General features: G+C 43.3%; 1 protein-coding gene and 1 long non-coding RNA gene across 2 annotated transcripts in view; one reads left to right on the top strand and one right to left on the bottom strand.

Moving 5' to 3' along the window:
* The first annotated feature begins 310 nt into the window (after positions 1 to 310).
* On the top strand, positions 311 to 21,140 carry LOC139049554 (nuclear pore glycoprotein p62-like). The gene is made up of 9 exons (XM_070525098.1): positions 311 to 476; positions 3,086 to 3,151; positions 6,534 to 6,662; positions 9,299 to 9,350; positions 12,317 to 12,407; positions 15,029 to 15,255; positions 16,532 to 16,643; positions 17,129 to 17,195; positions 21,007 to 21,140. The coding sequence occupies exons 2-9, from the start codon at positions 3,091 to 3,093 to the stop codon at positions 21,081 to 21,083; spliced, it is 816 nt and encodes a 271-aa protein (XP_070381199.1). The 5' UTR covers positions 311 to 476; positions 3,086 to 3,090; the 3' UTR covers positions 21,084 to 21,140.
* Positions 16,397 to 24,248, bottom strand: part of LOC139049557 (uncharacterized) — a 21,339-nt gene continuing 13,487 nt past the window's right edge. Inside the window, exon 3 of the long non-coding RNA XR_011508397.1 lies at positions 16,397 to 16,626. This is a non-coding gene — a long non-coding RNA (uncharacterized lncRNA). The remainder of the gene's footprint in view (positions 16,627 to 24,248) is intronic.

The raw sequence follows: 24,248 nt of genomic DNA, 5'->3' as shown, positions 1-24,248 counted from the left end.
TTGTTAATTTAGTTAGTAAGCGAATGTTTACAAGTTAATACGGCCGATTAAACTACTATCCTAATTTGCGATTGCAACCGTGGTGTTCCGCCTCTCCATCGAAACTGCAATTTTTTTTTTTTCTACCATGGGCCGGTATTCCAGGTAGGCGGGAAAACGGTTAGATGCAGATATACATACATAAATAGATACATAGCCCCAGGAAAGTGCGTGAGCTACCCAAAGAATGCTAACGCATTAAAAAATATATTTTCCCCTTCCATAAACAAAGTTATCATCACGATCATCACGATCATAAAACTTGCAAGTAGAGCAATCAGTAAGCGACGGTAAGCGATCCAAGTCGAGCCAAGTTCTGTATTTTTCCGCGTCGCGGCGCGGTTTGTGTTGTACGAAGTATTAATCACAAATTTTGAAAGTCTCTGAGCGACTTCTATTTCTAAGGTTTTGGCGAGGAACTTCCTTGCCTACAGAAGGTATGTGCCACATCCCATAAGACTGTTCATAAGCGAAGCCATTCCTATGGCCAAGCACACTGTGTTTTAGAAGCTGTTGCGCATGTACTATTTGTTGTCTGAAAATACCCCACTTTTATAATCGAAAAGGGTGCCTACGAAGAAGGGGACACAAAGAAAGTAGTGTGGTTACTGATGCCCTTATTCTGTCATAATCGAAGTCGTTGCAGTGGCGAAGCACACTGTTTTAAAATTGTCATTTGGATGGCGCGTGAACTGTGGTCGCGTTTTCGGACGCTGTTGCGGCTGTATTAATTGCTGTCTGAAACTACCGCACTATTATCATCGGAAAGGGTTCACACGAAGGAGGAGATAGAAAGAAAGTAGTGTGGTAATTGTTGCCCTTATTCTGTAGGCCGGAATGACACCTGCGTACAGCGCACTATGCGTGCCGTTTCGTTGCAGCTTTCTAATGCGTTTTGTATTCTTTGGAAATTCACTGCGATTTCTTATGGCTGCCTAACCGTTTTTGAGGGGCAATCTTCAAGATATTGCGCAGCTGGAAAAACCGCGCCGTGTTACCGATGACACTGCATCTTGGTAAGGAGAGCGTTATGACATTCTCCCCTCGGGACAGGTAACGTTATTATACGCCGTGTTCATGTAACCACAGTCCCCCTTACCCAATGCCTTGCTGAAGGTTGGTAAAGTGAGCAAAAACAAATGTGTTGTGATAGGTCGCGTTGAAGATCACTGTGACTACTAGGTTCAGGGAATATACCTACAGCAAGCAAACCGATATGGGTGATAAGCAACAGTGCGTTGTTTTGGTTGCATCTATACGTTGTACTACTAGAGGAAATAGACACGGACAAGCGCAGATTGAACGGCAACTCAAACGCATGAACCGGGGCCAAGATCCCTTGATAGCCATGTTCATGCTTAGATAACAATCCGAGGTTCTAGTAATTCCGTTAATATTGTTTGTCATACCTGTCTATCTACGATGCGAACCTCTTCGAGTATTCCTGCGACTGCTTTGCCGTCACGGACGTCATCCCTTATCGAAACTACCCGATATACGGCCGGACTCCACTTTTTCAAGAGCCGTTAAATGCCAAGCATCTGCCATACCAGCATACTTTGCCCCGGCTGACCTTCCACATATGCCCCCATGGGTAATGTCCAAAATACCGGTACGTCTATCTATTCCCGGAATTTCTAAAAAATCGCGAATACCTACCGTCGGCCTCAGACATTTATCACTTGAATATATGTCGAAAGAATATGACTCCTCGGTGAGCGTGTATACAGACAGCTCGGTCTCGTCGTATGCGTCTGGTGCGGCTTTCGTCGTGCCTGCGCATCAAGTCATTCGACGGTTTCGTCTGCATAACAAGACGACTACAACATCTACGGAATTAGTGGCAATAAGAGAAGCCGTTCAATATATTGCGCGACAGCCTCCTCAAATATGGACAGTTTTCAGTGACGCAAAATCGGCTCTTCAACTACTTAGAGTGGTGTTGAAAGAAAGCGCTTATAGTGTGTTGGCTCTTTAAACTGCCGAGCTCTACACTTTAGCGCAAGAAAACGGCCACCACATCACATTTCAATGGATCCCTAGTCACTGTGGTATACAGGGCAACGAACTGGCTGACGCCGAAGCGAAGAAAGCACTCAAAGAACGAGAGTCACTGCTTTCAATTCCTTTTTCAAGAGCGGGCGCCAACTGTCTCCTCTCCAGTGTCATTCGAAAATTGACAGCAAAGCACTGGGACAATCTGGATAATCGCCACAGACGACTCCAGAGATTGGACCCCACCATGAATTTTAGGCTACATCCGAAAATTCAACGAAGCTATGCCAGTCTTCTGCACAGACTAAGGCTGGGGGTAGCGTTTACGCGCGGATACGTGCACCTCATGCGACGCACCGAGTCTCCACACTGTGAGGTGTGCATTGTGACTGAGACTATAGGTCATGTGCTTTGTGACTGCCCTAAGTTTGTGGAAGAGCGTGATAGGTTGGTCAAGGACCTTACGCGTCTCGACAGCGCACCGTTGTCGGAGGATGTTATTTTAGGCTCTTGGCCAGACGCTCAGTCGAGTTTCAAGGCCATCAAGGCATTACTGAACTTTTTAAAAATTACGGGCCTGGACTGCAGACTTTGAGCATGCCAAATTGCTTGCCATATGTTCTACATCTTCCTTCTATCGTCATCGTCACCCATCATGCACCTCTTTCTTCCCTCTTTCTTTCCCACTTCCCCTTCCCCCAATGCCGAGTAGCTGGCTAGAGGAATATACCTTAGGCCGACCTCTCGGCATTTCGTGTCATTAAACTTCTTTCTCTCTCTTGTTTGTCATTCCTCACCTGCAGCTTTCCTTACTGAATGAAGTTCCTTTCCTTACTGAATGTAGTTTTGCATGTGTGGGGATATCTACAATTCAGAAGATTGACTTCTGAGCCACATAGTATTCATCCTGTTTACTTCGCAGCTACTATAACACATTTCTGTAGAGAGAAGTGTGGACGTTTGTGCGTGCAGCTTGTAACCTTGTGTGCAACTTTTGCTTAGCTTGCAAAGCATGTGATGTCAGTTCTTCCTTTGTAACCTCTTCATGCAGGCAAAATGTTGGGTGGCAACACTACCAGCACCTTCAACTTCGGCACCTCTGCCCCTGCTACATCAAGTATGTTGTCAGTGTATTTTCTTTAACACACAGCGCACTTCTCAGAACAGCTGTTCATCTAATGAAAGCCCTGTGAGGCAGTGCAGTTTTCTGCCCAGTTTACCAAAACTGTTTACCAGGTAGATCGAATGGTAAAGCAAAATTTGACATGAAAGCATACAGTTTAGTTAGTATTAATTGTGGACTGAGAGAGCAAGCACTGTGTGTTGTCTATGTGTATTCTTTTTATTTTTTCTTCGGGCTTGTTGATCTTATTGAATTTTATCAATCACTGCAAAACATCAAACCCGATCAAACAAGTGTATTGTCATGGTTTTGTAGTCTTACTCTTCATGTGGCTGTCACCCAAGGTGAAAAAAATTACATTCTGGGGTGTTACGTGTCAAAACCATGATCTGATTATGAGGCACGCTGTAGAGGGCGACTCGGGATTAATTTCGACCACATGGAGTTTCTTAATGTGCACCCAATGCACTGTACGTGGACATTTTTGCATATCACGCCCATAGAAATGTAACTGCCATGACTGGGATTTGATCTCGCAACCTCGTGCTTGGAAACAAAATGCCAAAGCCACTAAGCAACTGTGGCGGATCATCACCTAAACTGCAGAAATGCCTTAATCAATCACTTAGAAGGTCAATGGCGTCACCTGCTGGCACTCTGAATTCCTACACAGCGAGGTACCATAGTTGTTCCTATGCGCAGTTTGTCCAAGCATAGATGACCTGTGCATCCATCACCAGTATTTGCATATCAGTAGATTTTTAGGAAGAGCTAGCACCATTCTGGGTTATTTAGGGGTGAAATTCACTTGTTTTAAAAGGGCACTAACGAGTGAATTAAATTGAGCTGTATTAGTAAATTATCTTTCTAAAATGCCAGTAATGCCACTTGTAGCATTAAACTAGAAAAGATGCAAAAATAAAAGGTGCGTGGCACCGCCGCATTGAAGTTCTGGCACCAGCTCGGCATGGTGTCATATATTTTGACAGCATCTGCTTCAGCCTAGTTAGTTTTTATTGGTAAAGATGGACTACATCGTATTCTAAAGAGGCCTCTGCAAAGTTCACTCTGAAAAATGTGGCATGCTCACCATGATAACTATCGGTTAAAGTGGCCAAAGGACTACATTGTATTCTAAAGGAGCCAATGACTGAACTGGGCTACTTGCAAGAACTCTTACCATGTTAAAACGGCCAATATACAAGAAAATATTTTGAAATCCTTGATGTCACACTGGCATAACGACGCTGTGGTCGGCAAGAAACTCACCATGGTTGCTTAGTGGCTTTCGCGTTGCACTGCTAAGCACAAGGCGATGGAATCAAATCCCAGTCGTGACGGCCACATTTCGATGGGGACGAAATGCAAAAACGCCCGTGTATAACCATGATAACTATCGGTTAAAGTGGCCAAAGGACTACATTGTATTCTAAAGGAGCCAATGACTGAACTGGGCTAGTTGCAAGAACTCTTACCATGTTAAAACGGCCAATATACAAGAAAATATTTTGAAATCCTTGATGTCACACTGGCATAACGACGCTGTGGTCGGCAAGAAACTCACCATGGTTGCTTAGTGGCTTTCGCGTTGCACTGCTAAGCACAAGGCGATGGAATCAAATCCCAGTCGTGACGGCCACATTTCGATGGGGACGAAATGCAAAAACGCCCGTGTATCACGAATTGGGTGCACATTAAGCAACCCCATGTGGTCAAAATTAATGCAGAGTCCCCCTCTGCAGCGTGCGTCATAATCAAATTGTGGTTTTGGCACGTAAAACCCTACAATTTAAAAAAACAAAATTAAAAATTGAGCTTCCATGGTCATTTTCTCTTCTAACGAACAAGCTCCTAGCATGAAAGTAAGGAATATAGATCTCTTAACGAATGCTACTATATCAGTCTCTTTAGTGTCCCATTAAGAAAGCACGCTAAAGTAGTTTGCTTTCTTTCTTACAAACCATGTATAATCCCACAACCACAGCTTTAGTTACCACTTAATATCTAATTTCTGGCTGTAAAGAATATTCCTGCACGTTGATTGTCTTGTCTGTATGAACAATTGCTTAAAAGAAACATCCTTGTTTCAAGTACTTGCCACTGAGATGTTTGCAAGCTGTGAAAATTGTCCGGGACCGTTTAACAATTTTGTTGGGTTCCAGGAAGTGCCCAAGTGTATACTATAGTGTGCACGTAGTGCTTAAGAGCACCGACAACCACCCAGAATGTGTCACAAGATCTTGGTGGAAATGAAAAGGGCATAATTTATAGTGACAAATTCGAGCATGCTTGCGATTTAAGTAGGAATTATAATTTTAATATGGTGCAGAAAGCAGCAGAATATAGTAAGTGGCGTAAACTGGTGGTGACACCTTGGCACTTAAGATGTAAATGAAGTACTGTACTGTACTGGCTGTTATCAAATGCCGCATACTTATTGTTTAAAATTGCATTTGTTATATTATGTGTGCAGTTGCACTTTATTCTATGCGTATTGCGAAGTAAAAAAAAAAGGAAGTTCACGCTAATGAGCGACAGCGAATGGATTTACCCTCATTGCTTGCATGGCGGCACGCACGAGTACTTCTGTCATACAAAATGCCATTGACTGATGTACTGCCAGCACTACAGTAGGTTTGTTCCATTCAGAAAAGGTGCAGGCAATGCCGGTTGTGGTGCGCCAGGTGCGACCAATCGCTGCAAGGTTCATGGGTGCGCTGCACCATGACGACACCTTGCCTTGCACCCCTTGCAATCTAGGACGTGGGTGCAGGGTCCGCCACCGTACTTCAGACACTAGCGAGATCCTACGTGGGGCGCACCATAAACACGGGGAGAAGGTGCAAGGAAACTTGGTTACAGGTATATCCTACTACATAGCTTGACTTGGCTGAAAAAAGCCTCAACTTGTACACAGCCAAAGCCCCGAAAGCACATAGCTAATATTGCAGAAGTAATTCAACACTTTAGAAAACATGAACCACAGAAACATCAGCTTGATAAACAAAATATTACTGCCTTAGTGCTCGGGCCACATTTGTCGTCTGCTTCGCACCGATGCCAGTGTATAATTGCTATCACGCTTACCTATCACTGTTTCCAGCTGATGATGGATACATTCTCACTGCAGATAGAAAAATTACTCGGGAAAAATGTTACGCTGTATTTTCCTTGTTACCACTGTATAGTTGGCACTCTGACTGCTCAGCTTTCCATTGCATTGAAAAAAAGCTAGTATCACAAAAGTTGGTTGTCAGTCCCTTTAAGCACCTTTACAGTAAAATTCACACTTCGAAGGATTTTCTTGAGAGGGTGGCAGGTGAGACTGGCCATAGAAAGCAACTGCGAACATCACATGCTTTGTTAATGCTTGCAGCATTCTCCTTTGGGACAAACAAGTCGACCCCCACGTTCAGCTTTGGTGGGCCACAGCCGTCGACGGGCTTGCCATCTGTCGCACCCACGGCTACTGCAGCGTCAACCACCACCACCACTGCCACCACTGGTAAGACGGCTGCTCGCATTTCGGCTATTCAGAGGAGTACACTGTAAATACGCTTACACATTTTAGTGTGTATCTTGTCCCCAGACAATAATTGTCACCTGTCGTGCATGCCTTTCCTTTCTTTGATGAAGTGCGTCCACTCCCTTGTCATGAACGACATGCGCATGTTCAGCATGGCATAACATTTTTGACCGAAAAGTAGCGAGTGCAGAGAAGAGAAATTTAAATAAGACAGGTAACGAATGCCTGTTAGGGACAACAGGTACCCCAAAGGGTGCAAGAGTATTCAGAGTGTGTTGGCACATATTTTTGAAGCTGTGGAAGCTCCACTATGGGCTTCTTGCACATAAAATGATGACACTTGGCAACTGTAAGGGTTTGGAAATGAGGTATCTTAATTTGATACTAGATTTAGTCTAGAAGTGCCTGGCATCATCAACATATCGCAATGTCATGACACGGGCCAACTTTTGTTGAAGTTGCTTACGATTAAGGCTACCTATGATGATGTGCCTCCTAAGTATCTAAACAAAAGTGCTGAAGGTGCTTCTTCTGGCCCTGCTCACATGTGGCAGTTGCAGCAATTGCAGGGGCAGGAGCAAGCCAGTGTTCCATGACAGCATGAGCCATCCACCGATTCGGTACCAAAGCTGATTAGCAAAAACAAGTAATAGTACTAAATTATATGGGGTGTTCTAATGCTTGCTCGTATTATTCTAGGGTTTAAGAGTTCGGACTCTCCAAGAGTGCTAACTTGGGCTAGTCTGTTGAACATTTACAAATTCAACAAGCAGCGCAAACAGCAGAATTATGCATTGTTTCTTTCCTATAGTCCTGTTGTCGGCACGATTTGTCCAGTTTTGACTTTATATTCGCACGAAAACGTGGTGAGTCAAAACTGTCATGTCAATACTCCTTTAACACATTCACTGCGATGTGGGTCTCTGGTGAGTCACAGCAGCTGTTCTCACTGAGTGGCTGTGCCAGGCTTGTCTGCAGGGCACAAGCGACATCTGTGCTAGAAATCAATGGAGAGGTAAAGTTCTTATTGCTTCTGATCTGATGCATTGCGGCACCATCTCTGTCCACCTTGAGAAAGCTTCAAAGGAGCACGACTTCCTGTTGAATCACTGCTGGGTCACGCCGCACCAGAGGAATATGACAAGTGTCTCACTGGTGGCTCATGACACACAAAAATTTAGACTTCAAAAAGTGCTGTTGCAGTGAATGTTTTAAGGCGCCAACTGAAACTAGCATTTATCTTCTGTATTCTTTCGCATGCATCAGTTCTTCACTGGTTGCAGTGTTAAGCACAAAGTCGTGGGATCAGTTTCTGCCCTCGGCAGCCATGTTCTTGATGGGGATGGAATGCATTCACACTCATGGATAGTGCCTTGGGTCTAGGTTAAAAGGACTCCAGCTGGTCTCAAAGTCAGTACTGACCCCATTGCTATGGCTTTTGTTATAGTCAACTTCAAAGGTTTGGGACCGTAATCCCAATAATTTAACTCGTGACATTGTGATTCGGTCTAAATAGCTGCAACTCTGAGCACGATTCTTGACATGTAGTTTATTTGATTTAATATTTAAGTGTTGATTAAACAGTGTACTTCGAAAACCTACGCTCCAATGTCACCAAAAATATGGCTGACTCTACTGTAGTTGGCGTCTACATAACGCAGAGTGTTTCACAGATCGTTGCAGCACGAGACGCCGATGCATGCCGAACTGGTGGGGTCAGAGCCGACCGTGACGCATATTATTTTTGCAACTTCGGCAAGCCAATGGGTACGCTTACGTTAGTGCTTCTCGAATTCGTCCTGGGTCATCAGCTTCTTTGGGTGGGGAATTTTGGCAGGAAGTTTTGATGAGTGTGCTTGGGCGAGAATCTTTCAGCGCAAGACACCAACGTGCAACGAAATTGTAACCCCTGAGATGCGTTTTGTTGTTTTCCTACATTGCATAGCGCTTTAAGACTGCAAAAGGAAACAACTAACTCGAGCTAGTTGGCAATGCCGCAATACGATGCCGCCCAAGCGAAACATCAGGCTCACTTCGCACTGCCTGCAGCTGGGAACTGTGGCGCGTTTGGGTTATCGCCTATTAAAAGCGTGCAATATCTTCCGACACTATGCCACACACACTGCGAAACAGATAGGTGAAGATGCTTATCGCAGTATGGCTGGCGGCAATAGCTATGAATGCAACGTGCAGTGACCTGCGATGAGATTTGCTGGTACCCACAGAGGAAACAGCGTGAATGCCGGATTTTTTCACATGATATGGGAGGGCTAGTACTGCAGGCAAGCTGTCGTGTTGGCCACCTACTGCTTTCAGTCGCGTGTGCCTCTGTCAATTTGTTGTTCACGTGGAATCTAGCAGCCAGAAAACGTATCATAAGATCGCAGTTTGTCACTGTAAAGAATGTTGGTGCTGAAAGATAGTGTTTTCCGTGAATGTAGTGACCGGTAAAAAGGAAGCATAACTGTATTGGGCCATTTTTGTGTTCTAAATCACGAATGTTAGCACTGGGAAATTGTATGAAGCAGGAGTGCATTGAGGTTCTACTCTAGCTAAACAGACGCAGTCCTGGAGGAGATTTGAATTTGTTGATTTCCAATTAATTGTTTTCACAGCTACGACTCAAGCCCCGGCACAGACAACCGGCACGGCTGCACCGTCTTCAACGTAAGTGCACTGTTTCGGGGGTTCCATGACAATGCACACAACAGCCTAGGTAGTCTCTTCTCCTGGCTTTTCATTTGCTTCTTTCATCTTTTATTTTCTTATATCTTTAATGATCCTCTGCAGCACTTGTCCTCAATGCAGCTTTTGATTATTATTATTATTATTATTATTATTATTATTATTATTATTATTATTATTATTATTCCTATGCTCATCATCTTGCAAAGTGGCACAGCACTCATGAAACAATATGCAGTATCATGTGCTCCTTTGAAGAAATAGAATGTTTATTGCATGAAAAAGCAACCAATGTGGCCGTAACGGCATCTTGTCCATGGCTTCTGTATAATTCAAGGAATGCTGCAAGACCAACCCACCCAAGAACGAAAGTTGCGAGATTTTGAAGAGTAATCTTGAGAGCATTTCTTGTGGTACTTCAAAGTCTCGCAACTTTTGTTCTAGGATAGCCAGAGCAGTGAGGTTGATCTGACCAACTGATACATTGCAAATCTTTGCAGTAAATCAATTAAAGGGAGCTTGCACAAAGTTATAAACAAGGAAGCTAAACAGAACTGGACCTCATATTCAAAATAAGCACATAACATTGCATGTATTCCCAAGTTTTACCCGTCGTGGTTGCTCAGTGGCTATGGTGTTAGGCTGCTGAGCACGAGGTCGCGGGATCGAATCCCGGCCACGACGGCCGCATTTCGATGGGGACGAAATGCGAAAACACCCGTGTACTTAGATTTAGGTGCACGTTAAAGAACCCCAGGTGGTCGAAATTTCCGGAGTCCCCCACTGCGGCGTGCCTCATAATCATAAAGTGGTTTTGGCACGTAAAACCCCATAATTAATTAATTCCCAAGTTTTCATCACCGTATCTCGAAGAAAAAATACATTTTAAGAAAACATTTGGTCTAAGATCCCCTTAACAGATTTGAGGTCTGTTCGAACTGTGAATGCAAGAGTATGGAGATGACCTCTCATAAACACATTTTCTCACTCCTATCCTGTGGCTTCCTTGTCTTCAGCACAAACGCATTTGTCGATGTGCTGCTTTCAGTTGTCGACAATTCCTCTTGTTGAGTGTAGTTTTTAACGTGTCTTCGATACAGCATTTCAATATAACTAATGATTTTCGGCAGTCCAATGAGATCTGTTATGTTGAGATTTCACAGTAGCACTTGAACCATTTATCCTCTCTCTTGTTTCCTATTGGGCCGAATCTTTTACGGTGACCATCTCAACAGACATGCCTATGTTGGCTTTCACTTTCAGTAATGCACTAGTATACACACTGTCACAAAATAGATGACAGAAGATCATGAGGAGCTAGAATGATAGGTGTCGCTAGCACCTTCGTGTTTTCAATGAAAAGTTTCATAGTAGGCTTAGTAAGCCACCTTTTGGTTTATACCACCTTGAAACCACTTCGATGAGCTAAGCCGGTGGAAGTAAACATTGTATGAGTTACCTGTAGGTGGCTGTGCGCTTGCGGCCACTGTTGGTTGTATTTTATTTCTACGCTGTCTTGTAATGTGTCTGGTGTACTGTGAGCATAGGCCAGAGAAGCATTGTTATGTGAGCGAATGCCCATTTCTTCTGGAGGCATACGATGCCATCCCTCCAGCCACTTTCTTGGGTACTTGTGTGTGTTTACAAGGTTAGCCCTGGAAGTGTCAGCCGGTGCTGCACACAGCCAAAGTTTTAAGTATTCTCTTTCATCTTTTCCTTTTTTCTTTTCATCCACTTTCACGTCCCTTTGCCTGATTATTTCTACTTTTCAATGAAACGTAATGAATAACTTCCCCTGTGCTTTTTCAGCTTCATTGTCTCATGCTTCGTATGATTATAAAAAAATTTAGCCCCTCAACTGCCCTTATTTGCCTCGTTTGTTGCATAGCGAGAGCCTTGAATTAGGCAGCCTTGGTGGTGCCATGAGGTAGTGTACAAGGGTTTATTGGCCAGTTGCAGTGCTCCTAAGCTTGCCTACCATGTGACAGTTGCGGTTAAAAGGGCGTCCGCTGCCTTAGCGGTGAGTTGTGCTGGCCACCGCTGTCGGGGCTAACTACATACACAAATGCCCCCACAATATGTGCGCAGAAAAATAGCGCAGCGATAAACTGATTGGTGATGCACTGCAAGCGTAATGTGGAGATGGAGAATGTGGGTTCAGTCCCCACCTGCCAGATGATTTCTTTTCGGCCACTTTCATTACCCTTTACTTGATTATTTATACATTTCATTGAAACATTATAGTCAAGTTGCCCTGTGTTTCCTCTGACTTCGTATGATCAGGACACCAAGCTGCTATATCCAGTTCTTCTGTGTTTGTGAATTTTTACCCTCTGCCACACTAAGACGTTCTGCTGCTGCAGCCACATACTGGTTCGGACAGAATGCCAAGATGTTGATACATTGAAATAAACTCGAGTGGTCAAAAATTTCGATCACCGAACTATGGCCTCTCTCGTGGCCCGATTGTTGCCTTGAGGTGTTAATTTAATAAATGAATGAATGAATCGGTTAATTAATTGTTCAAGCACTTGCCACACTCATCGAACTGCGTTGGGGATGAACATAGTCATGGCACTGCTTTACCACATGGAAAGGGTGAAAAGTTTGCAATATAAAGGAATATAGACGCTCAGTTTGCCAAATGGCTTCGGAGCGACTTGCTGGAAGGTTATCATGTGATTTAAGAAAAAGGAAAGCTTGTTAATTGCTGTTTGTCCTCGGCTTTTGTCAGCACTGCACAATATAAACTGCACTGCATGAAAGTAATATTTACAGAAGGTATGCCCACCAGTCAAAGCTTATTTTATGCTTCAGGCAAGGAGCTTAGCAACTGTGATATTGCCTAAAGCACGCATTCAAAAATATGGCTGTGGTAATGCCAACATGAATAATTTGTGTGAAGCCGTGTAGTGAGTGCGCTCAGTCGCACCTGGGTCACCTTCCAGAATGCACTACCGACTGCTGGAGGAGTCCGTCAACCAGTGGAAGGTGGAGCTGGAAGAGCTGGAGAGAAACTTCATTGACCAAGCTACGCAGGTGAGATTTGCACAAGAACTAGAACCATCACACACAGACTGCAGCATAAAGCTGCAGTCTGTGTGTGATGTCTCTTGTGTGCAATTCACGAGGATTTGCATTTATCTCTTAAATATTTAAAACTGTTTATTTTATAACTATTGCAATGTCAACATCGATGGTATCAGCTGTGCCTTTTCAGACATTGTTGGACCACATGTCATGGTATAGCTGGCATGAAGAATACAGGGTTGAACGAACACTGGTTATACTGCAGCACGTAAGCACCAAGTCCGCCGACAGCAATTGCTGTTGGACCACATGCATTGTGTGCATATTGGTGACTAGGTGACTGAGGTGACCTAACCTCACATGTCAAAAAACAGGACTGTGCGCCACTAGGTACTGCAATGCACCAATGGATAACACACGTGATATTACCCTTCCCAAGCCAGTGCATTGTTCATGAGAGGCACATAAGCCTAACCTGATCTTCATTATTGTCATCACCTGATTTTGTATATAGTGCAACACAGCTGACTTCATCCTACACTTCTTCGTATTTGCTAATCTCATCACAACCACTAATTCCTGTGCAGTCCTTGATTGTGCTTCTCTTCCCTTGGTACCCATTCAGTTACTGTAATAGTCCAGCAGCTATCTACTCTATGCCTTACATGAACTACCCTAGCTACACTATCCCCTACCCCTATTTGTTGTCCTAATTCACACCAGTGCCTTTAGTATTCTACTGGAATCAACATTCTGAGTTCTATGTAGTGGTGTGCGAATATCAAAATTTTTTAATATGAATTGAATATCAGATAATGATATGCACATGTATTTATTAACAAGTTGGGTTAATTGGTTATGTTGAAACATTGCAAACGCATTGTGAAAGTTAAAAAAAGTAAAACAGTAAGCCGTTGTGCCAAAACATTGTGTATTTGGCTCATGTTAACTTGGAAAATTTGACAATTCCCAATAGCTGTCCTCATGAGCCTGTGCCTTATTAAACCACATCACACGCCCGTAAACTCGCAGGCATTTGACCCTGTGCCAATTATTACCCATCATACTTGCTGTCGAGGAATAAGCTCAGAATTGGGGATGGCGCTGGAAAAAAAAAAGGAAATGCAGCCAATCCTGTGCCCCTTGCTACTGAGAGGCTGGCTTTCCCGCGAAGTTGAGACGTTTAGTGGCTAAGTACGCTGTACTGACAGAATTTCGCTAGCAACACGAAATAATCACAAAATTAAGTGTAAAATTGCTACAATATACCTATATTAGAAACAAACGCTAAGAACTGTGTTTGCTACCGCACAGGCAGCAATGTATTCGACTTGATTCGAATATTCATATGCAACCAAATATTCGAACATTTCCTAAATGTATATTTTTTTCTAATCGAATACGAATATTAAAATATAACATTGGATAGTATTGCAACCTTTCGACTATTTGCACACCCCTAGTTCTGAGCTAAATGAAGTTTGACACTTTCCTGTCCGCACCTATTCACCTATGATTGCAAACTTGTATTATGCCACCTGAATGCTCTCAGACTGCTAGCTCCGTGTTTGGCTTATCTGGAAACTATTTAGTCGGGTTCGTTTTTTTTTTTTCCGCCACGCACGGATTTTTAAAGCGCCTTCGAAGACGAGGTATGGCTGGCACGCTGAGTGCTTGTAGTTTCCAAGATGGCGTCAGTGTTGCACACCATTGATGCATGATGCATAGAAACATCACATTTCTACTGATTCTAATGCATCTGTACACAAAATTGTGGAATTTGGAAACAGCACTGATGCAGAAGACAAGTTCGGTTTGTCAGATTTCCAAACGGAGCCTCGCTTTTTTTGCCGAACCGCTTCAAAGCTGCCGTGTGCCGACGTAAAGATATCCTGCGTGCTCTAAAGGTCGCAGTTCTTACCTGCAGGGCGTTAACAACCTTTGGTCGGGTTCATTTGCTGGCGGCCACGCAGCGAGTCATTTCGTGCGAAAAGACAGCTGGGAGTCGACCTTGGCATCGTGCTAGGGCTAGTCACTGGGATGAACATGTTCCTTTTTATCAAGAAATTTTCACACAGAAAGATGATATTTGCTACAATATTGCACAGGCCCTTACGTTAAGAATGTACATTCTGAAATTCTTTAAAAGCTTTTATGTGTAAACGAACAGTGACATTTTTATATAACTTTTTTTTCCATTAAATGTTCGAAAAATTTTTTTAATTCTTTTTAATAGACATGTTGTTTGAGTGTAGTACTGTTGGAAAGAGAATTTTTTGCTATTCAATACGACACTATAAACTTAAGTATCAAGCATGCTCTGTGATAGGGAAGGTATTTTCTAGGCTACATAAAAACTGCTGCTTTTCCCACAGGCAGGAAAGTGTTAACCACATAATGTTTGGTGTTCAAAACATGACAGCGATAACACTTTTTCAGCGTCTGCACTGTGTTAAGCACTGCCTTGAAGATTTTTGTTCCGTTGCTCAGGGGGAGGCGTCGCTGGGGGCTACGACATGAACACCACCTATTCGCGTGGACCGTATACTTCGTTAAACCGAAGTTTAACTGCGTTGTAGTGGCAGGGCAATGTTTGTTCAATATCCTCCTTGATGCATGCACTGGCGCAGGTTAACGCCTGGGACCGTCTGCTGCTGTCAAGCGCCGAGCGAGTGGGCCAGCTGAGCTCGCTCGTGGAGCGTGTTCAGCTGGACCAGCAGCGGCTGGAGCACAAGCTGGACTATGTGGCTGCCCAGCAGGGGGAGCTCGAGCGGCTACTGGCACCCCTCGAGTCCGCGCTGAAGCAGGCACCCGCCCTCTCTGTACAGCAGCACGCCGACCTCGAACGTGAACACACGTAAGAGTTGTGACTGGTGTTGACGAGTGTCCGAGAGACGCACTGATGGTTGGTCTTGTAAAGCAAGAAGGCTGTTTGAAAAGGGCAAAGTCTCTACACTTGAAAGTAGCATGGCGTAGTGACCCATACCCATGTGGCGTAGTGACCCATACATATGACCCACTTGGCTTTCTGACCATTTGTTACTTTATGTTACTACCAACTGTGAACTTTTTTTTTATGTTGTTCAGCACATCGTTCTGAATTAACTGTTACCCGTGTGTTTCGTTCTATATCTGTAATATGTCTTTATTTTGAATGCCATTACTACTAACACCAATGCCCCTATGGCGGTGTAGGTATATACAAGCAAATTGCCTGAAGAGAAACATTTCACAGCTGTGCTGTTGCATGCATGGACTGCAGGGAAGTAGGGGGCTTTGGATTAGCATTTCTCTTGTAGCTGTCAAGATTATATTCAAGACTTGCTTGGTGACCAATGCTTTGTCTGCCACAATGGTTTAGTCTTTATTAGAACAAAGTATGATATTGTGTGTATATGTTGTTGTTCTTTAAATGCATGAACATTCCTATGTCAACTCACTGAGAAAAACTGGCACTGACACATGACGCTCACAAGCCAAGTGTCTTACATACCGGGCTAAACAACCATGCTTGCAGAAGGCAGATATATCTGAACCATGTGAATGTCTTGTACTTCATTGTCAGTTGTGCAACACAGACAGATAAGTCAATGAGTTGATAAGGATGATAAGGAGTGATAAGTGGTTTATTGGTCCAGGTGTGGTTGATAATGTTTAGAGTGATAATGGCTTATAATGGTTGGAGCCATTCCTGGTAAGGTTAATAAGGACTGATAAGGGTTGGGTCAAGTCGGATAAGGGTCACATCACTTCTCATAAGATAACGGCCGATAAAGGTGGATAAGGGTCAGATCATGTCCAATCAGGTTGATAACGACCGATAAGGGTTGATAAGGGCTTATACTGGTCGAACCAAAAGCCAAAACAGATTATAAGGCCAATAAAGTATGCATTTAATGAACTGCCTACTGCTTTGTCAATCGTGGTAAACAACATACATCGCGTCTTATGTGTGGAGATGAGCAAGTGGCACACTGCTTACGCATAATTAAGCAACTCCAGTGGAGTTTCTGCATTTTTTGTTTTTCAATTTATTACGTAATTCTTGGCTGAAACAGGAGCAGTCTTGCAGGAGTGTAGAGTCCTGTCATTGCACTCCTGAACTGCCTCTCTTTCTTGCAAACGTGTCACAGGTACCACATGGCGGAGAACATCAACTCCCAGCTGAACTGCGTGTCCTGGGACATTAGGGACATCGTGGAGCAGTTGAATGCGGCCAATGCATTTGCTGCACAGGACAAGCCGGTCAGTACCCATATTGTATTCAGAATGTGACTAGATTCGACTCGTTCCGGTTTGAAGCTTCGGGGACTATGCATTTTTGTTTAAGTTATCATTTGAAATTGTCCAAGCTTGAATAAATTATGTTCTAGGTCATCTTGAAGGGGCAGCGCAAAAAGACGATGACAGAAGGCAGGAAACACACAGGACAGCGCTGTCCTGTGTGTTTCCTGCCTTCTGTCATCGTCTTTTTGCGCTGCCCCTTCAAGATGTTCAACCAGTACCAACTCGCCCAAATGTCGATCGTTCTAGGTCATGTTTATACATTCCCATGCAAAATTATTTGCTCACAAAGAAGTTTTACACTCCTCCAAATCCTGGAATGGAATGGAGTGCATACAAAAGCTGATGTACTAGACATTCAGTTTTGAAAGCTTATTCTACTACATAGTCTCAACAGATCTGCTGTTTAGTGTCCCATTAACTTTTGTGCCTCTTCTCTTTTGCAGCTGCAACAGATTTCAAAGGTCCTGAATTCTCACATGGATGCCCTTATGTGGGTGCAGCACAACTCAGGTGAGCAGCATTACTCTGATTTGTGCTGCTCATGTAGCTATACATTAGAACTCCTGTAATACCTTTTCTATGGGACCGCAAAATAAAAACACAATACCAGGAAAACTTATTGTGTGAACATGCTGTTAAAGTTGTGCAAACATGCTGTTAAAATCATGTGAACGTGCTGTTAAACATTAAAAACAAGGACACTATGCGTGGCTCAGCCTCCAAAGGATTTACAGTGCGAACTGCAAACCATTTGAAGGGTAATGCAAACTCATCAGGGACTGGCTAAAAGTTCAAAGTATCAAATTCAGAAGGAAATGAGTAGCTTATCCAAAGGTGGCTAGAAAAGGTGTGTTGTATTCTCAATTCATCACTTTTTGGGATACCTTATCTTTTGCACGATTTAGCATGACTAGTGCTAGGACGCGTCGGCGTCTACGAGCGATGGCTTTCTGGGCACCATGCCAAGCACGTCATCTTACCACAGGATCGCTGTCGATGTATCCGGGGCTAGGTAACTGATAGTAGTATCTTTGAACGTTATCGTCCAAGAATACGGCCTAAGTTTGTCAACGCGTTGCTGCTCACACATATGCATGCCTGTGGCCTGGTCATTTTGTATTTCGATCATTGTCATGCTGTTGCTACACATAGAGGGAACCACAGTCAATGCATGCACCAAATCTTCATCCCCTGACAATATACCCAAAGTCTACCAAGTTGCGGCTGATGAATGATTGCAGGTTTCTTCAAATGATCATCATCCAGCGCTTCCCTCACATAATCACCGCCCTCATCGGTGCTGACATCCAGGGTGTAGTCGGCGACAGTTGAAGCTGCTTGAAGTCGCCCAGGATTGTCGCTATTTAAAATGTAAATGAAAAGCATTCAACGTGCAGAACTTGCTCAACAAAAAGCCGATGCTGCATTTCAACATGTAGCAGCTTGGCTTGGCTGTAGTTTAGGTGCATTTGGCGACTACTCGATCAACTAGGCTTTGCTTGTTCCAGTTTCAAGAGTCGCAACATGGCTGACACCAATGCCGGCAACGCATTAAACCCAAGATATTGCTTTTTTTTGGGGGGGGGGGGAAGCAGAGCGCTGGAACAGAATGCACTCTGTTTTTTATCTGGCCTGCTCGGCTTGTTTCTTCCTATCTATGTTACGCTGTACCAGTTTTAGAATAATATCAAGGGAGTTCCACTGTATGCCACATTTTCTAAACTGTGATGCGTCATTGATTATAATGCACGCTTACTTTTTGCATCGGCAGAAAGCAATAAAATGCAATTTAGTGCGAATTGTAATGCACACATTTCGATTCCCACATGGAAATTACATTCTTTATGGAAGATTCATTCGAAGCGTGGTACAATTTTGCGTGTCGGTCGCTTTCATTGGTGTTGGTCAGGCAAAGAGCTTCAGGACCTATGCATTCTTTCTTTCTTTCTTTATTCAGTTCTGCAAACCTTTTACAGGTCCAAGCAGGGTGGGTTGAATGGCAAGAAAACAATAATAACAAAGTAAAAAAAAACATCAAAGTGTGGCGAGAGGCAATAAAGAATCATTCCAGTCGGAAACAGTGCGAGGGAAAAATGAAAACTTGAGTAAATCTGTTCGCGCAAAATACGGCGTCAGGGAATTAGGATGATGGTGGCGTGTATGCCTTGACGTTGAAAGTGACAGATATGGAGAAGGGTTAATAGCTAGATCTTGATTCCAAAGCAAGAAAAGAAATTGCAAACGTAAATTTTTTCTTCGTTGTTTGAGACATTGGATACCGTTAATCTGCATTAATTCAGAGGGTGAGTTATACAGGGAAAATTTAGAATAAATAAACATTACAGCTCTTCTCTGTACCTTTTCTAGGTGGGTGCTGTTGTGTTTATTAAATGAGTCCCAGACAATGCATGGATATTCAAGTTTCGGTCTAATTGGTGAATTGTAAGCAAGTAATCTTACGCTAGGGGGAGAATTTCTAAGCTTATGTCTTAAAAAATACAGTTTACGGAATGCGGAAGAACAGATGTTATCTATATGTGAATTCCTTGATAAAGTATTAGTAAGTGTGACACCCAAATACTTATATTTCGTCTCTTCCAGCAAAGGTGACGAACCTAACCTGTAGTTAAAAGAAAGCGGAGCTTTTTTGCAAGAGAAGTGAAGAAAGACGGTCTTATCAGTGTTAAGTTTCATGTCCCACGTTTCATACCATTCAAAAATCTTAACAAGAGAGGAGTTGAGATGGATTTGGTTGTTAATTGAAGTTATTGCTTGAAAAAGCACACAATCATCTGCAAACAACCTGATTTGGACATTCGGATCAAGTTCAGTAGTAATGTCATTAATATATAATAAAAACAATAATGGCCCCAGCACACTTCCTTGAGGCACGCCAGAGCCGACCGGAAGGCAACCTGATTGTTGCTCATTAACTGCTACAAATTGGTAGCGACTGGTTAAATAGTTTGAAATCCATATGATTAAAATTTCTGGGAGGCCTATGCATCTGAGTTTTAATATTAGTTTGTCATGGGGAACTCTATCAAAAGCTTTACTGAAGTCAAGAAATATTTCATCAATCTGACCGTTCTTATCGAGACATGAAGCGAGTGAATGTATTACTGTCACTAGTTGTGTAATTGCTATTGTTACCTATGTGAGTATTCTCACATAGGTAACAGCTTCTAGTGAAGCCAGAAAGAAATATCCCAATGCTTGCACGTCAAATTCACCCTCAAACGAGCCTCCTAAGCCACGTATGTTTTACTTAATACCCATTAATTCAACATGGGGTTTGCCACAAACTTAGCTGCTATGACAAGCCCAGCATATTGGCGAGTAGGGGTGTGCGAATAAGTAGTGATTTTTGAGACCGAATCGAATACGAGTCGAATACTGCTAGAAGCAAATGAAATGAATGTCGAATAGCTTTCAAATAATGAACAGTCGTTATTGCGATTAATATAAAATGTCACATTCTTGTTTGGCAAGTTTCTTTCATTATATACTAGTTATGTTATGAAGCGTTATTAAATGCAGATGTGGAGCATTAGGAGCAAACAAGTAGTTTCCTTGCATGTGCAGGACTCTACAGGTTGTACAGCGATCATATACACCCCCTGAAAAGTATGGCTACCTAAGCAACCTAGCCTGCTCTATTACACAAATTCTCATGTTTTATGTCTACACTATGGCCACTGGGCTGAAAATTTACCAGACCGTTGCTTCAATTTTATGTTTAACTGGGCGCAGTTCACGTTTTGAAATATTTGAAAATTATTCGAGAAATGTTCACATTTACAAATAGTGACTATTCGATTCATTATTCGAATGTTTCAAATATTCGCACACCACTATAGGTGAGTGATGATCTCACTTAAGATTAGTTAGTTAAATTTAGCTGTTGGTGTTACTGGCGGTTACGCATCAATTTTGATGTGCTGTAAATCTTGGCCGTTTTTTATACATGCTTGGAAACGACACCCCGTATGTTGCATGGCATCCAAGGCACATAGTGACACTCCCAAAGCTGTTTTGAACACCTAGGTATGACTTCACATTCTTGTTAGCAACACTATTCTTTTTTACTACAGAGTAATATTTCCCTAGGTTGAATTTCTTTAGCCAGGAATCAACGTAAAATTTACGCAAGGGCCCCAAGGTGTAGTTGTGGAATGTGAAACACGCACGACGCCGACCAACCTGTTTGCTCCACATACTGCAGTATACTTGTCTGCAGCTCATGTTTAGTGAACTGTGGCCGTGACATTACTGTCCTTGGCATCGGCACTGTGTCATTCAAGCTTCCTTCATGCCACAGGTGTTCTACAGCAGAAGCTGCAGGACCTGGAGCGCGCCTGCCAGCAGCAGAGAGCCGACCCGTTGCTGAAGCGCTAACACCCAAGCAGCCACAAGCCTCTTTATTTCGGTGTTAATAAATTGTTTTGGTCCTCACTGCCAGTGGTCGTGTCTGCCTCTGCCACATCTGCTCATATGGACGATGTGAGGAATGGAGGTGTGAGGCTGCAAAACTCAGTCATTTCGCATCTTTGAAAATAATGTTGGATCCTGGCAATTTGCCTCTCTGAGCATGTGGTGCAAGTCCAAAAAGTTTAGTATGGACAAATGCGCAGATCAATAGGTACGGTCAAATTCAGAAGGAAGAAGGTGGAACATTCACTCACTTTGTTTGGGCTACCTGAACTACACCTGTTGAGATGAGCCCAGTCAAGCTGAATTCTTAGATATGAGAAACAATGCGTAAACGTTTAGTTGGTTTTTCCATTCTCTGAGAAAAAAGTATCCACCATGACAAACTGCGAATTTGGTTAAGGCAGCTGCACCGATGCCTGCTGCTCAGTTCGGCCAGGGGCCTGGCCAAGTAGCAGTTCATGGTATTGTAGGGGGATAATTTACTATTTTGCAGCTCAAATTATTTTTCTTTTTAGAGTTCCTTTAATGGTGGAAATCTTCAAAGCGGTGTTTACGAGGTTCAAGTGCAACTTAAGTGTCTCGCAGCCTACATCATCAGCTACCAAAAAAAAAAGACGTTGCCTGCGCTAATAAAATCGAGTTGCACATGCACACAGTGCATCAAGCCAGTGTGAAAGGTTCATTGAAGAATGGTACCTATGTCACGTACCCAGTCCCGCATTCCCAGTGACCCGTTCAGCATCCAAGAGGTTCGCTGAAGAGTGGCACACAGGTAGACAGTGCCACATGTTGGTCTGAAAGTTGGTTTGACACCCTGTTCCCTCAGCACAGCAGCCTGATGCACTACCTATTGGACCACAGACAACCCAGTGATCCAGGTAGACTGGAAAATGGTTAGATGCATAGACAAACATACATACATAGTCGCTGCTGATGAAGTATTCCTGGAATGGTAACGCATTAAAATGTTCCACAGTGTTTTCCATGTTGCCACTGTATGGCTGGACACTCTGACTGGTAAACTTTCTTGCACTAAAAAAAATAACAGGCACCACAAAAATTATTTTTAGTTGTGCAGTTAAAATTGTGTTTTGTCAGCTGCTGATGTAGGCTGTCCATAAGAAAGGGGACGTCAGCTACTGATCCATAAGAAAGGGGACGCCAAAGACTTGAAAAATTATAGACCGATCAGCTTACTGTCCGTTGCCTACAAAGTATTTACTAAGGTAATCTCAAATAGAATCAGGAACACCTTGGACTTCTGTCAACCAAAGGACCAGGCAGGATTCCGTAAAGGCTACTCAACAATGGACCATATTCACACTATCAATCAAGTGATAGAGAAATGTGCAGAATATAACCAACCCTTATTATATAGCTTTCATTGATTACGAGAAAGCGTTTGATTCAGTCAAAACCTCAGCAGTCATGGAGGCATTACGGAATCGGGGTGTAGATGAGCCATATGTAAAAATACTGGAAGATATCTACAGCGGCTCCACAGCCACTGTAGTCCTCCATAAAGAAAGCAACAAAATCCCAATAAAGAAAGGCGTCAGGCAGGGAGATACGATCTCTCCAATGCTATTCACAGTGTGTTTGCAGGAGGTATTCAGAGACCTGGATTGGGAAGAATTGGGGATAAGAGTAAATGGAGAATACCTTAGTAACTTGCGCTTCGCTGATGATATTGCCTTGTTCAGTAACTCAGGGGACCAACTGCAATGCATGCTCACTGACCTGGAGAGGCTGAGCAGAAGGGTGGACTGCACAATTTATCTGCAGAAAACTAAAGTAATGTTTAACCGTCTCGGAAGAGAACAGCAGTTTACGATAGGTAGCGAGGCACTGGAAGTGGTAAGGGAATACATCATAAGGGATCATGAGACTGAAATAACCAGAAGAATAAGAATGGGCAGGGGTGCATTTGGCAGGCATTCTCAAATCATGAACAGCAGGTTGCCACTATCCCTCAAAAGGAAAGTGTATAACAGCTGTGTGTTGCCAGTACTCGCATATGGGGCAGAAACCTGGAGGCTTACGAAAAGGGTTCTGCTGAAATTGAAGACGACGCAATGAGCTATGGAAAGAAGAATGATGGGTGTAACGTTAAGGGATAAGAAAAGAGCAGATTGGGTGAGGCAACAAACGCGAGTTAATGACATCTTAGTTGAAATCAAGAAAAATAAATGGGCATGGGCTGGACATGTAATGAGGAGGGAAGATAACTGATGGTCATTAAGGGTTACGGACTGGATTCCAAGGGAAGGGAAGCGTAGCAGGGGGCGGCAGAAAGTTAGGTGGGCGGATGACATTAAGACGTTTGCAGGGACAACATGGCCACAATTAGTACATGACCGGGGTAGTTGGAGAAGTATGGGAGAGGCCTTTGCCTTGCAGTGGGCGCAACTAGGATGATGATGATGATGGTGATGATGATATAGGCTGTGAGACGCTAAGCTGGACTCAAACCTCGTGAATGCCACTTTCAAGATTTCCATCATTAAAGGTAGCAGGAAAACAGTTGAAGACATAGATACGGTAGAATCCCTTTAAGATGGAACTCGAATGGATCATTAAAACTTGTTCGTCTTATGAGAAGAATAATTGGCAACATGGCCAAGTGCGTCAAACATCTTGCTTCAATATGGTAAATGAAGTACACTTAAAATGGGGAAAGAATGACATAACAAGCATTAATTTAGCTAAATGCAACAGAAAACTGTCTTCAAGTGGTACTCTTGCTTGGTTTCATTCAGTTTAATGGACATTCGGCACTTCTGTGCAAATCGGCCAGCAGCCACAAACAATGTCATCCCACCTAATGACCTTAAATATCCTTCTGTGCCTTCATGCTGCTGGAAAAAATTCACTAGGGAGTTAAGGCAGGCATCTGCCACCTCACAGGTCATTGGTGCAGGCTCCGAGCTAGCATGCTGAGCGCGCAGCAGAGCAACGCAACCTAGATGAAAGTTTGGGCGACGTTGAGCGATGGGGCGAATGAGAAACAAGGTGAAGCATCTTGGAGGAGGAAGGTAGGCGGAGGTGCACTGGGTTGACCTCCTCTGGAAGTTATAGGTTTCGTTTGCAATACAGACCCACAGCATAGCCAGGCCTCCACATGTTGGG

The sequence above is a fragment of the Dermacentor albipictus genome, chromosome 9 (genome assembly GCF_038994185.2).
Source record: "Dermacentor albipictus isolate Rhodes 1998 colony chromosome 9, USDA_Dalb.pri_finalv2, whole genome shotgun sequence".
NCBI classification, from domain to species: Eukaryota; Metazoa; Arthropoda; class Arachnida; order Ixodida; family Ixodidae; genus Dermacentor; species Dermacentor albipictus.
The sequence above is the reverse complement of the archived record's forward strand: the minus strand, read 5'-3'. Positions and strand labels throughout refer to the sequence as shown.